General features: G+C 38.1%; 1 protein-coding gene across 3 annotated transcripts in view; it reads right to left on the bottom strand.

The window, feature by feature from the left end:
* Positions 1 to 1,712: 1,712 nt before the first annotated feature.
* LOC106089973 (lysophospholipid acyltransferase 5) overlaps positions 1,713 to 15,891 on the bottom strand; it is a 52,625-nt gene continuing 38,446 nt past the window's right edge. For all 3 annotated transcript variants that reach the window (XM_013255988.2, XM_059364533.1, XM_013255989.2), the window contains one exon: positions 1,713 to 2,868. In XM_013255988.2, the coding sequence (XP_013111442.2) occupies positions 2,482 to 2,868 (387 nt within the window). In that variant the 3' untranslated portion in view covers positions 1,713 to 2,481. The remainder of the gene's footprint in view (positions 2,869 to 15,891) is intronic.

Genomic DNA, 15,891 nt, shown 5'->3' with positions numbered 1-15,891 from the left:
AGCTTTTATGGGCTTCAGACCCTTTATCTGGAGAACGGTCTATATGGGAGCTATATCTAAATATAGTCCGATTTGTACCATTTTTGGGTAGGATGTTGAGAGGCTTCAAATTGCCCACTATTACAAAATTCAGTGAAATCGGATAAAAAATAAAGCTTTTATGGCCTTCTTATCGGGAGATCGGTCTATATGGCAGCTATATCTAAATATAGTCCGATCTGAACCATATTTGGTTCAGATGTCTGGAGGCTTAAAATAACCCATTGTTTAAATTTCTGCGAAATCGGGTCATAAAAAAAGCTTTTATGGGCTTCAGACCCTTTATCGGCATATCGCAGCTATGTCTAAATATGACCGATCTAATCCATATCCAAGTCAGATGTCGGGAGGCTTAAAATAACATACTGTTGCAAATTTCGGCGAAATCCGGTAATAAATAAAGCTTTTATGGTCTTCAGACCCTTTATTTATTTAGAGATCGGTCCATATGGTAGCCATATCTAAATATAGTCCGATCTGAATCATATTTAGGTCAGTTGTAGGGAAGCCTTAAACTACTCACTGTTTAAAATTTCAGCAAAATCGGATGAAAAATAAAGTTTTTATGGGCATTAGACCCTGTATCAGAAAATCGGTCTATATAGCAGCTATATCCAAATATGGTCCGATTTGGCCCGTTCAAGAACTTAACCAGCGTGCATCAAAAAGACATATCTGTGCCAAATTTCAGCTCAATATCTCAATTTTTGAAGGCTTTAGAGTGATTACAACAGACGGACGGACAGACATACGGACATCGTTAAATCGTCTTAGAATTTTACGACGATCTGAAATATATATACTTTGTAGGGTCGGAAATTGATATTTCGATGTGTTGCAAACGGAATGACTAAATGAATATACCCCCTATCCCACGGTGGTGGGTATAAAAAGAGGTTTGTAAAACTTATTTAATGTTTAAAGCAAAAAAATCCACAATCGATTGAAAACAAGCTAAATCATATTCGTTGTTCATACACAGTTCCCTTGAAATTCTCTCTTCTACTAATTTTTTTCGTTTGCTTCAAATCTTTGTATTTGGTGTCTCTTAAATGATTCTATGGTTTATCTACTTTTCATTTATTTTGTTCGTGTACTCAAAACTTTATGCAAATTTGCACAAATTGTTTCTGGAAGTCGTTCGCGTACTTTATTTGCCAGCAGAAGAAAGCGGGAGAGTGCGTGAGAGCGAGAAAAATTTTGAGAGTTTGTCAACTAAGAGCTTGCAAATTTCTACTGGAGGTTTTTTTATTAAAACCAGCTGTTTAAATCAAATAAATAACAAAGAGAGTAGAGGCAGTTCTTAATCTCCTGCAAATTTTTACTGGGAAAGTACGCGAACAGACCTATTGTTTGTAATTAGAACTGACATGAGGAAAATTATGAAGTAAAAAAAGATGCAAAAATCAACCGTTATATTTTTTTCGTATCTCACGATATCACAGTTAAGTGATAAGTTAAGCAAAAGTGTACTAGGGGAGCCAAAAAAGTTCTAACACCTAAAACGACTGTTTAAATTTTATTTCACTCATTTCTTTCTCATTGTCATGCATGTTTTTGTTATTACAAAAATATATACATATATTCTTAATACACAACAAAACTTAGTGTAAGTTAACTGTGTTGTCACTGCTATTTGTATTTTGTCTAATTATCGAAAATATTGAGTGATGTATTCTTATTGGGCTTCTCTTTTATTTTTAATATCACTTGAAGTCGTCTTACAAGTTTGGTTATAATCTAATCACCATAATAAGTTCGTCTTTTATAAGTTCATTATAGATTTAAACAACTTAAAACTAGAACGTGTTTAATTTGTAATTAAATTTATAATTGAAGCTTGTTTGGATTTTTAAAAATATTTTATGAGTAATTGGTATTGTTTTTTTTAAGTGTATACCTATCTCCATTTTGAAAACAGTTGTCTACTATTTGAAGAGTACAGAGTGTGTGGGTGTGTTTGTTATCTCATCTACATTAAAGTTATATATACTTTTTGACTAGATAAATTATGTCTTATGTATTATTTTCAAAAGTATAAAAAGCAAAAAAAGACAATGAAAAATTTGGAACTGCATTTAGATAATAAAACTAATAAAAACAAACTAAAACATAATAACTATATAGGAAGTATCCCAAGTTTTAAGGGGAAGGAGCGGCCCAAACGATCTTCCCAGAAAAAAATTCTATAGCATCAGGATCTTTATATTTGATTTCTTCTTTTACAATTTCGATACGAAATTTGGGCTTTTAACTGAGATCTTCTATTCTCTATGAAACTTTTTTTCAAGGCGTTTCGTCTCAATATGGAAATCTCTAGAGGTTTTGTGTGGTAGATGCTCGTCAATACTGCCGCTTGTATCACGTTTGGATAGACGTATTTATACACTAGCGATAAATCGATTCGAAAGATAGAAGAGAGATGAAGAATTGACTTAATATTTAATTTTCTTTTTTATTATCTTGTAAGTTTGGCGATAAATCAGTAGCATTGCTACCACGCTCATTGCTTTGGGATTCACCAACTGTTGGTGACAAATCTGTTGCTCTACTAGCGACGCGTTCCTTATTTCTATTCAGGGCTCTCTGCCTTTTATATATTTGTAGTAGAATAAACCATGAAGCTAAGTAGATAAATCCAAAATAATTAACAGCCCTAAACACCTCAAGCCAACGGTCAAAGCTTAAAAAGATGAAAGGAGTCAAACACCAGCCCATATAAATGATGTTATACGATTTCAGGGCTATTATTTTTAACAATTTAAAAGGCGTTGTATTGACAATATTGCTATACTTGGATACGATAGCCTTTTGGTATGTGTCTTCGATCTAAAAAGAGAAAGGATTAACAAACATGATGAGAATAATGTTAGAAAACCAAAGAATCGAAATATAATAAAACAAGTAAGAGCGTCCTAAGTTCGGCCGGGCCGAATCTTATATACCCTCCACCATGGATCGCATCTGTCGAGTTCTTTGCGCAGTATCTCTTTTTAGGCAAACAAAGAATAGTGAATAAGGACGTGGGAGGAGGCGTTATCAAGTAATAGTCCGATTCGGGGCTCAAGAAGCAAAATCGGGAGATCGGTTTATATGGGAGCTGTATCAAGCTATAGATCGATTCAGACCATATTACACACGTATGTTGTACAAAATTTGTGCCAAATCGGATGGTAATTGCGCTCTCTAGAGGCTCAAGAAGTCATGATCCCAGATCGGTTTATATGGCAGCTATATCAGGTTATGAACCGATTTAGACCATACTTAGCACAGTTGTTGGAAGTGATATCGAAACACTACGTGCAAAATTGCAGTCAAATCGGACGAGAATTGCGCCCTCTAGAGGTTCAAGAAGTCAAGACCCAAGATATGTTTATATGGCGGCTATATCAAAACATGGACCGATTTGGCCCATTTACAAGCTCAACCGACCTACATTAATAAGAAGTATTTGTGCAAAATTTCAAGCGGCTTGCTTTACTCCTTCCGTGCTTTCGATAGACAGACGGACGGACATGGCTAGTTCGATTTAAAATGTCACGACGATCAAGAATATATATATTGGGTTGCCCAAAAAGTAATTGCGTATTTTTTAACAGAAAGTAAATGCATTTTTAATAAAACTTAGAATGAACTTTAATCAAATATACTTTTTTTTACACTTTTTTTCTAAAGCAAGCTAAAAGTAACAGCTGATAACTGACAGAAGAAAGAATGCAATTACAGAGTGACAAGCTGTGAAAAAATTTGTCAACGCCGACTATATGAAAAATCCGCAATTACTTTTTTTGCAACCCAATACTTTATGGAGTCGTAGACGCATATTTCGAGGTGTTACAAACGGAATGACGAAATTAGTATACCCCCATCCTATGGTGGAGAGTATAAAAATTGATACATCATGACTGAGATTATAAGTATTAGTTTAATCAAGATTCTATGTTAAATCTCAATAATGCAAATTGCTCAAGTTCAATTAATTGTTTAAGCTAATTTGCTTACACCGAATAGTTTAAGCTAATTATCTTATACCAAGATGGGTCGGTCATCGAGAGCAATAACTGCACCCTTTGAAAATATCAAAGACGGGTTAGTTAAAGTGGGTCTGGCAGTAAATGGGTATAAAACAAAGTGAATGGTATCAACGCTCGGAAATCCCTGTAACCCCGTCAAAAAGACAAAGTTGAGAACCACAACTTTTAAAAAGTCAGCAATTATACATCGACATACCGATACTAGGGGTCAGAAACTGGAGTGGGCCAGAAGATATATTCTTAGTTCGATCCATGGAACAAGCAGGCTGTTATAGCCAATGTTACGATTAATACTCTGTACATAAGGGCTTACAAGGATAAAGCACAGTATTAATCTAATATTTATCTTTATTAAAAACAATTAAACAAAACAAATAAATCACAAGTCAGTTATGTTCAACAGAAACAATAAAATAAATTTTAGTTACCACGTAATTATAATCTTCTTATATATAAAAATCAATTTGTTTTTGTTTGTATGTGTGTCCTTATAGACTCAAAAACGGCTGAACACATTTTCTTGAAATTTTCACTGACGGTGCATAATGCCCCACCCCCAAAACCTACCAAATATAAATATATATATATATTTATATATATATATATATATATACATCAATCACGACAATATGGAACTCAAATGAAAAGTATTTTAGATCAGAAAACGTATCTGATAATCAATTGTCGGACCAAGTGTTTGGGGAACCACCCCAACCCCCAAAACAACCCTAAATCGGACATATATACCGACCATGGCAATATGGGACTCAAATGAAAGGTATTTGCGAGTAAAATACGAATCTGATATCCAAATGTGGAGCAAGTTTCTGGGGGTGCTCCCCTTCCCCAAAACATTCCCAAATAGGACTTTTTTACAGACCATGGCAATATGGGGCTCAAATAAAAGGTATCTGAGTCTAGAATACGAATTTGATATCCAAATGTGGAACCAAGTGTTTAGGAGGCCGCCCCTCTCCCAAAAACATCCCGCAAGGGGACAAATTTACGACCATAGCAATATGGATCTCAAATGAAAGGTCTTTGGGAGTAAAACACGAATCTGATATCAATATTCAGGAAAAAGTGTCTATGGGGCCATCCCACCCCCATAACACCACCTTAATAGGACGTGTTTGTTGAAATTAGCAATATGGGGCTCAATTTCAGAGCCAGGTCCCTGAGTGGCCGCCCACTCCCCCTAAACCACACATATATACTATAGCAATATGTAGCTCAAATGTGGTTTTTCGGATATGAATCTGATATCCACTTTCGGGGCAAAGGGTTTGGCTACTCCAATCCACCACCAAAACCAAGAGAATGAAGTAGAACATCCAAACTTTGATGAGCCCTTACTCTTTTTCTAAAATGCCAGGTCTCGAAAATAAGTGAGGCAATTTAAAAGAAATTTAGTTTGTTTATAATAACTCAAAAACAGAAATTTGGTATCCTTATTTAGGGTGGGATATCTAGGGGGCTGCGCCACCTCCAAAACCCGCCAAATGGAAATATAAAACAAAAAGAGCACGAATCTGATGGGCGTCCACCTCACCTCCAAAAATACTCCCATACCGGATATATTTACCTTCCTCAGCAATATAAGGCTTAAATGAAAAGTGTTGGGGGAATAGAGCACGAACATTATATCCACATTGGGGCGAAATATCTGAAAGGCTTTACCAGCACCCCAAAACAGGACTTATTCCCTAACCATGCCAGTATAGGGCTCAGACAAATTAAGAGAGTGAAAGAAGCCGCAGCGGAGCGGGCCCTGCACGGTTACTTTCATAGATGTTCATTTGGGTATCCTAACATCTCTTTTTCTTTTTGGGGTCTAGGTTGGTGGTTGTTTCAAACTATTAGACCGACGAATATCTAAAGCTAAATTTTCAAGCACACTTGTTCAGCGACTCAATTTATGTTGATGCTTTTGTTTGGGTGGATGAACGGAGAGTGATTGCTTGCATGTATGTTTGTACTCGCTCGTTTCATTCAGTAACAAGGGATGATCGATCAAGCTATCTAGCGTAAACATTCCAAAGAAGCTTATATGTATTGTTAATGAATTTGGGGGCCCAAACATAAAAAAAATTAAAATATAGTTAATTCAATGAAATTGAATTTCTAATGGTAGAATTAAGCCATAAAACCAAATGAAATTAAAGGGTTTTTTGTTCTCTAAATCTGTGTTAATTTATTGAAGCGAAGGGAAATTTAGCTTGGTTTCAATCAGACTTGTTCATTTGCACTTTGAACAAATTAAATCAAATACAACAAACAGAAAGATCATGTGAAGCACGAGCCCTAAAATTGATCGTCCCGTACAACAGAATCATTCACAGGCCTGTACCAAAACAAGCATGTGAGTTGTTTGAATGATTGATGATTGATTTTACTCGTTTGATTGATTTCACTCGTTTTTCAAAACAATCATACTCGTTGCAGCTCTCTGGTGTTTATGCAGCTGAGTCAATTAGGATCTTTATGAATATCTGGTGTTGCAGTGGAAACATCGGGGATTCTTTCTTGTTCAATATTTTGAGATTCGTCCGTTTCTACTGGTGGATGTGCTTGTTGAAGTGTAACTGCTTCCATTTCAATATTTGGTGCTATCTCTGGTTATATTTACAATAAAATAATCAAGAAGAACTGAAACTGGCAATTGATCAGATTGATTTGAATGTGGCATGTATAAACAGACAACAATTCTGACTTTAAATCTGATCCAAATATAAGAATTTGCCTCCAGTGGCTTATAGAAAAACAACAATATTGGTTCGATTCAAATGTACACTTTAACTAGCTCGAATTCAATTAAACAATAAGACAAAACGAAAAAGAATAACAAAAGAAAAACTATGACTACTAGCCGAGCGACTTACTCGCCGACGGCAGGGTGACGTTCATACAGTGTGGCCATTGCTGCGGTTTATGGCATGAACAGTTCTTTTGCATTGGCTCTGTTGTTATAGACCAAGAGATTAAAGTTGTTTTAAGAAGAGTTTTAGATATTGCTGCGCATTTATGGCAATCTCTACAATACTCCTTTACTTCTTCATCAATATGAGGCCAATATACGTATCTTCTCTTCAAAGCCCTCGTTCTCTCAATTCCATGTACTTTGTGCAATTCTTTTACGAAAACATATTGGTATAATACGACGATCATTATACAATAAACATTCATTTATGCGGCTCAAATTATCTTTTCGTAAATTACAACATTGTATTTGCATCTCCGGTCATTAAACTCGTCTCGAAAGAGAAACAAAAATTGTAAAATTTAATGATCTTCGCCCTAACAAGCAAAAAACTTGAAAATTGAAAAAAATTCGGCAGAGGCCGGCCGGGATTCGAACCGGAGCAACAACGAGAGCCGTTGCCGTTGTCTAGCATTCGAAGCCACCAATACAAAATAAATGCGTAGTACGGAAGAAGTGTTATTGGGTTGCCCAAAAAGTAATTGCGGATTTTTTAAAAGAAAGTAAATGCATTTTTATTAAAACTTAGAATGAACTTTAATCAAATATACTTTTTTTACACTTTTTTCTAAAGCAAGCTAAAAGTTACAGCTGATAACTGACAGAAGAAAGAATGCAATTACAGAGTCACAAGCTGTGAAAAAATTTGTCAACGCCGACTATATGAAAAATCAGCAATTACTTTTTGGGCAACCCAATATTTGCCACAGAAAGAATGTCTGTCATTACACAAAAATACGTGCATTGGGAAAAGTACAGCTAATAGACAGGGTTGTTGAGCGTGGTTGATGTGGTAATTGTATCATAGACGCGTTTTCGCTATTAATACGATTCAAATACAACATACCAATGCGCGGCCCTTGAAGCCATCACGCCCAATATGGTTGAAAAGTCTTCTAACCAAAGACAAAACGCGTCCCTTTTACATTTGCATCTCCGATCATTGAGCTCGTCTCGAAAGAGAAACTAACAAAAAAAAACATTGTTTTACATTTGGCTTTTCGTTTGGCCAGTTCAATTTGTTATAATCACGCAAACAAAAAGTCCAAATTAATTATTTGTTGTATCATCCTTTTTTTGTTTAATCTAAGAAATCTCATGATGAAATTTGGAAAATTTTGGAACTCTATTAACGTGACATTAAGCAGTTCATTTTAGGGGAAGAGAGAACAGTGAAACGCAGAACATACACGATTGTTTTGACTTCGTCATCCATTTGTACGCAGGCAATTACCGTTTCTTCGTTAGGTTCAGGTACGTTGTTGATCTGGCGAAACAATAACTCGGCAGCTTCAAAATTATTTGCCGAAACGTATTGTAGCTCGAAATCATAATTTATAAGAGTAAGTGCCCACCTTTGAAGGCGATTTGGAGAAAGTGCAGGAATTCCATTCTTGTTTGAAAATATTGTCATAATAAATCTTCCACCAAATAAATATTTTTGGAATTTTACAACACCGCAAACTACCGCGAAGTCCCTTCTTTCAATTTGAGCTGAACTTTTTTCTGCAGGGATCAAAGCTCTTGAAAAATAGCTAATAGTTTTTTTCCATTCTATCTGGGAAAACGTGCCATATATACGCTCCTGAGCCAACACTTGATGCATCCGCAGCTTCTTTGATGGGTAGCGTAGGATTGAAATAAGTAATAATTCTGAAGACCAAAAATCTTTGAATCGTGTAAAACTTTTCTTTTTTACACGATTCAAAGATCTTTTATCTTTAGAATTTTTACTCATTTCAATCCTACGCTACCCATCAATACCCATATTGCATTTTTCTTCAATGAAGAGTCTAAAAGATTTCTTAGATTTCTTATTTCAAACTTTCCATAATAGTTCGTGGCTCCTAAATACAATCTTAATTCACCAATATTTGTTGGATGAGTAAGCTCCAAAACAGTTTTAATTTTGTTTTTGCCAGGGCGTATGCCTTTGTTGTCAACATAATAACCCAAATACGTGCGAGATGATTTGAAAAATTTGCATATATTAAATACAACTGGTATATGATATCTTTTTAATCTCTCGAGCATTAGAATAACTCCTTGTTCGTTTTCAGCTGGGGTATCCATCTTAATATGGATACGCACTTTGAATACCAGATAAAATTGTTTATATTCCCTTATTCCCGTTGTCGAAGGCGAATTTCACATTTCGTGGTATTCTGTAACTTATTCACCTTCGACAGTTTGATATTAGAAAAATATTGTAGTTATCAAAACAAATAATATAAAGTAGATTTCATACTCTTTCGACAAACAAGTGAGATATAGTTTAGAATGAAATTATCTTATATATCGATCGTTTTCGTCAAATTTGACTGTCGAATTCGACTTATGTGATACCAAGAATGTAAACGAATTTTCGTCTTCGACAACCATAATATCATTTTGTACAAATTTCGACATTCGACTACGCCATCACCAACCGGAATAAGGGAGATTGTTTGTTGAAATGCGCCCGGTGTTGATTTGACATGTGCTAAGCGATTGAAAGTATACAGACCAAGATGAGTGTTTAGGACTAACAGCTTCTTCGTATCATTATCTGTATATGCGCATTATTTAAGTCAATAATCGAAAATGTTGCACAGTTTTTAAAATTTGTTAAAATATCTTCAGGAAGTGACAATGGAAAAGTGTGTGGCTCAAGCTGTGTGTTGAATAATCACCACATATGCGCAGATTTCTCGATGACTTTTTTTACCACGACGATGGGAGTTGCCCATTCAGAAAAAAGCTATGATATTATACCTTCACGGCATATGCTATTTGCTTTTTTGATCGAAAGGTGCAGAACAGGTGCAGCGTTAGGCTTCAACTGTAAGTGAATGTTGATTCCATTCTTTCATCCCAGAAAACTTCTGGATATTGCCTTATAAAAACTTTTCAAACAAGGTGTTAATTGTTTTAATAATTTTTGACATCGAAATTCGATTCGATAAAGAAGTCATACGTTGAACATATTTTTAACTGTACGAATTATAATGTTATTAAACAGTATAAATTGTGCATTGACCAAAATTATATTGTGTTCCCTTCCACACATATGTCATGCGAAAATAAGAGTGACAATGAGTCAAATATATGTCTCGCTTCTATCGTATACAGACACGAAGTAGCGTGGCTACATAAAAAGAACATGATAAAAACTGTAATTTTTATATCTCTCCCCATAAAATATTGTTTATTTAATTATAATTTTAAAGTAAGAAAACATTAAGGGTGGTACTATATTCGCTTTTAGCGAAATTTTTTTATGATTACTTTTTATAGATAATAGATTTTGAAGCAAAGAAACTTTCTGTTTTCATTCAGTGGTATATTCCCTCATTACTTATGAAAACATTTTCATAAAAAAAGTATTATGCTATCATTGAGATTTTTGTAGTGATTCAAAAAAGTAACCGTGAAAAACATTATTTACATTTACGCTGAAATAGTGAAAAGCGGAAAAGATTAGTATGTAAAAAAAATAGAATGGATAAAATCCATACGCAACGAATTGGAGGAAATTGTAGAAAGCTAACATGATTTATATTACACTAGATGAACCGGAACCGCTCCCCCAGAAACGTGGTCCCGTAAGTGGGTATGAATTTTGTGATCTACTCCCAAATACTTTTCATTCGAGTCCCATATTGCCTTGACTCGTAAATAGTATGTCCGATTTTTGGTTGTTTTTGGGGTGAGTTGGTCCCCACACACTTGGCGCTGAAAAAAATATCCGCATCGTGCTTTTCTCTCAAATACCATTTATTTTTATCCCATATTGCCGTTGCTTAGAGGGAAATTTATGGGATGAGGCGTACCCCAATCACTTGGTCCCAAAGTTGGTTATCATATTTGTTTTCTAATCTCAAATACCTTTCATTTGGTGGGTAAATTTGTACTCTTGGTGAAGAGGCGGTGCCCCAAATACATTGTCAGATTCGTATTCTACTCCCAAATACCTTTAATTACGATGGTCAGTGAATAATTGCTGTTTGTGGAATGTTTTTGGTAAGGGGTAGACTCCCAGAAAATTTCGTGCTCTACCTCCCAATACTTTTCATTGGAGCCGCACATTGATCTGGTCCGTAAATATGTCTTATTTAGGTGTGTTTTGGGAAGTGGGGTTGTCCCACTTAGCCCTGAAAATACAATAAATCAGCATCGTGCTCTACTCTCAATATCATTTATTTGAACCCCATATTGCCAATGTACTCAAAGTTGGATATCAAATTCGTTTTCTAATCTCAAATTATTATTGCAGAAGTCAGCAAATATGTCCGCTTTGTGGAGAACTCCACTCTCTTTAAGACCCAAATTGCCATGGTGAGCAAAAAGGTCCTATTTGTGGGTTGTTATGGGGGTGGAACGTCCCCTAGACATTTGGTCCCGAATATTGATATCAGATTCGCGATCTACTCCAAAATACATTTTCATTTACATTTCATTTGCGCCCCATATTTGCATAGTCGCCAAACATGTCCGGTTTGAGGGGTGTTCTGGGGCGGCCATTCAGCGACTTTCTCTGAAAATACATATCAATTTCGTATTCTACTCTAAAGTAGCAAATATATCCTATTTGGGTGGTGTTATGGGGTGGTTTGCGCCCATAGAACCTTTTTCCCGAATATTGATATAAGATTCATTTGAGCCCCATATTGCTATGCTCGTAAATTTGTGGGGCTCAAATGAAAGGTATTGGGGAGAAGAGTACGAAATTGATACCCACTTTCGGGGCCAATTTTCTGGGGGTCTACCCCTTCCCTAAAAACACGCCACAAACAGCAATTATTTATTGACCATCGCAATATGGGGCTAAAATAAAGGTATTTGGGAGCAGAATACGAATCTGATATACAGATGTTGGACCATGTATATGGGGCACCGCCCCTTTCCCAAAATACCCCCCAAAGAGTACAAATTTTGGGCCAAGTGTTTGAGGACACCTCATCCCATAAACTCCCCTTAAACCAATGGCAATATGGGGTTTAAATAAATGGTATTTGAGAGAAGAGCACGATGCTGATATTTTTTTCAGGGCCAAGTGTTTAGGAGACCATCTGACCCACGAAAAAAAACTCTAAATCGGACATCATGAAATAAAGACTTTTAAGAATAGAGTATATTTAACACCCAAACGTTAATAATCCTCGGAGCCAATTCATAGACCAAGATAGATAATTTTGTTCCATATAAAGTAAAAAAAGGCGCAGCGGAGCGGGCCCGGTTCGGCTAGTACTCCATAAATAAGGGGGTACATGGATTAAGCCCAGTATTAATCTTTATTAAAAACAATTTAACAAATCATATAAATAATCACAGGTCAGATATATTAAAAAGTTAGGTGCCCGATTATTTTCGTAGATGATCATTTAGTATCCTTACAGCCAATTATGTAAGTAAGTGGACAGCCACCAAATTTAACCGTGGACGAGGTTACGAATATCATCCGTGGGGCCAAATCATCGAAGACATTGGGTCCCGACGGAATCCCGTCACTAATGCTAAATAATCCGGACATGGCTTTGAACACTCTTGTAGTACCCGATTTCTGGAGGATGGGCAGAATGATCTCGCTATTGCACCCTGGGAAGGACCCTAGTAAGGGGAAGTCGTATAGACGATCTCCCAAGAGCCAAGACGCTTGATGGACTACACCTCCCGAGCCTCGTTGGAGAATTTCCATTCGCCGTGCATCAGCATTTCGAAGACCGCAAAGCACAATAACTGCTTTGCATGCGATCACCACGCACATTTGCCGTGTTAGAGCTGGCAAAATTTCGATGTTATTATCGATATTTTATTTTTTGTCTGAATATCGATTGATATTTTTTGTATCGATATTATCGGCAAAGTTAAATTTTTTGCAAAATTTAACAAAAATAAGCGATCCGCCACCGAATGTATCTTTTACGGTACATTGCGCTTATATTTAGAAGGCACAATTTTCATCCGACTGGGCTAAAACTGTATACAATGATTTCTCTCATGACTTCCAGCTGATTTTATTCAATTTGGTTTTAATCGGTCTGTACATTGATATTGCTTCTATATAAGTCGATCTCCTGATTTTTTTATGAACACTTTTTAAATGAACACTTTTCCCCTGCAGCCAGCAAACTAAATGGTTTATGCATGAAACTACGTAAAGAGAAGACAATTACCAAATTTAAGATTAAATATACAAATAAGCCGTGCTGACTTTAGCTGATGGTAGCGAGGTTATGTATGATGATGTCCTGGATTGCGAGACATTACTAAATGCTTGATTAATTTTCGTGTTTTATACAATTTTCATATTTTGATTCAATGTATGTATATACTATGATTACTTATGATCTCATTTTTTTGTTAACCTGCTGATAGAACTAGAATTCCTTTTGATCTCATTTTTTTGTTAACATGCTGATAGAACTAGAATTACATAAAAATTTTTGTTGTTGTTGTTGTTGTAGCAGTTTATTGTGTACTATCTTTCGTCTGCTTGATTCTGTTGAGTGTCAAGACCCAGGAACTCCGCGACTAAGATGGGGTGCGTCCACAGGGATCTGGGTCTGAGTCGAGTGGGTCTGGCCGGGCAGTTAAACAGGTGACGTGTATCGTGCGGTCCCTGGTTACAGTCGGGACATACATCTTGCACGTCGGCATCAATCCTAGCTCTGTGGGAATTGAGGCGGCTGCATCTGCCGGAACGTAATTGAGCCAGAATCACTCTGGTTTGCCGGGGGAGGTCGATTTCTTCGGATGCAATGGGTGGCGGTCGTTCTCCAAGGACTACATTCACTCGGCAGCCAGTTAACGCGTCTGCTACCGTGTCTGCATGAATGTTGTTCAGACCCGCTTGATATGCCGCTTGATCTAGAGGTTCTCTCTTGTAGCGCTGGACCTCACGCTCTAGATCATGTAGATCTACCTTAAGGCTTCTGGGCGGTGGGTATCTATCCACAAGATGATGATTTGGATGATTTCTGCGATAACAGCCCAAAAGGTATTGCTTAGAGAGCATGTAGTTATGTCTTCGCACTGGTAGGATCTTTGTTTCCTGGTGGAGGTGGTCCACATGAGAACTAAGGAGGCAGCCCGTCGCAGTTCGGAGGGCGGCATTCTGACAGATCTGAATATTATTCCACTGCGTGTCACAAAGCTGACGTGACCACACTGGCGCTGCATAACTTACCACAGACCGGCCAATTGCTTTGTACGTGGTCAACAAGGTTTCTTTGTCCGCACCCCAAGTGCTGCCAGCGAGTGACTTGAGGACCTTGTTTCTACTTTTGACTTTATTGCAGATTGCTGTGGCATGTGGGGAGAAAGTGTAGGAGCTGTCAAATGTGACGCCAAGTATTTTGGGACACTTGATGGTCGGAATCAATTCTCCATCGACCATCACAGTCAGCTCAGAATTCACCTCACGCGTATTTGTAGTGAACAGTGTGGCTGAAGATTTGGTGGCGGATATCTTCAGATTTCTTGCAGCGAAATATGAGGCAAGCTCGTTGAGGTAGACGTTCAACCTATCGCAGATGTCATCAATGGGTGGGGGGCCTGATGCCAAGATCGTACAGTCGTCCGCATATGATACGATCTCTATGCCGTCTGGAGGAGGTGGGATGGAGGATAGGTAGAGGTTAAACAGAGCCGGAGATATCACCCCACCTTGGGGAACTCCCTGTTTCACTCTACGGTGTTTTGACTTCTTATCCCTAAATTCCACAAATGACTGGCGGCCACACAGATAATTCGCGACCCAACGTTTAAGGCCTGGCTGGAGGGACGTGTTGGCGATGTCCTCAAATAATTTGGCATGGCTGACCGTGTCGAATGCCTTCGATAGGTCCAATGCCACGAGGACCGTCCTATCACATGGCCTGGGTTGATTGAAGCCACGGCAAATGTGTGGTGATGGCATGCAAAGCTGTTGTTGTGCTGTGCAGTCTCCGAAATCCGTGTTGATGCTCGGCGAATGGAAATTCTCCTACGAGGCTCGGGAGGAGTAATGCCTCAAGCGTCTTAGCCACTGGTGAGAGAAGGGAGATCGGTCTGTACGACTCCCCCAAACTCGGGTCTTTACCAGGCTTCAGTAGCGGGATCACTCTGCCCATTTTCCAGACATCGGGAACTATAAGAGTGTTCAATGACAGGTTAAGGACAGTGGTAAGGTACTCAACTCCAGGTAAATCCAGATTCTTCAGCATCAATGTAGAGATTCCGTCGGGGCCCAACGCCTTGGAAGATTTGGCGCCACGGATGACATTTGTAACTTCGCCCACGGTAAATTGTGATGGCTGTTCATCGGCTCGGAGACCACGAATACGGCGAATGGCTCTCCTCCTTGCCCTGTCTCTCTCGGGATGCACGATAAATTGACGGTTGAACAACCTGGCGCATCTCTTCGGATCAGTCACGGTTAACTCGCCAAATGTGACTGAGGTCCTGTCGTCCTGTCTACCGGGGTTCGAGAGAGACTTAACAGTGGCCCACAATTTGCCTGCACCGGTGCCTAAGTTACATTGCTCCAAGTGTTCCAGCCACAAATTCCGCTTATGTTCGTTGACTACCCTGTTTATTTCCAGATTCAGCTCGCTGATTCTGGGGTTAGCGGGGTCCATAGCACGAATCCCATCACGCTCGTCTGCGAGTACCACTGCTTGCGCCGGGAAATTGGGTCGCACTTGCGGTATTCGACCGGCTGGTGTAAAGCGAGCGGCTGCTGCGTTGATGATGTCTCGGAATTTCCTCTCGGCCACAAGCACATCAGAGGGGGGTGGCAGTTCATTGAAGCGGCGATTGGTATACTCTCTGAAGCCAGTCCAATTGGCCTTCTTGTAGTTGATGAACGTTCGGCGC

This window comes from Stomoxys calcitrans, chromosome 1 (assembly GCF_963082655.1).
Source record: "Stomoxys calcitrans chromosome 1, idStoCalc2.1, whole genome shotgun sequence".
NCBI classification, from domain to species: domain Eukaryota; kingdom Metazoa; phylum Arthropoda; class Insecta; order Diptera; family Muscidae; genus Stomoxys; species Stomoxys calcitrans.
Note: the sequence above shows the minus strand (reverse complement) of the source record. Positions and strands in the feature narration are given on the sequence as shown.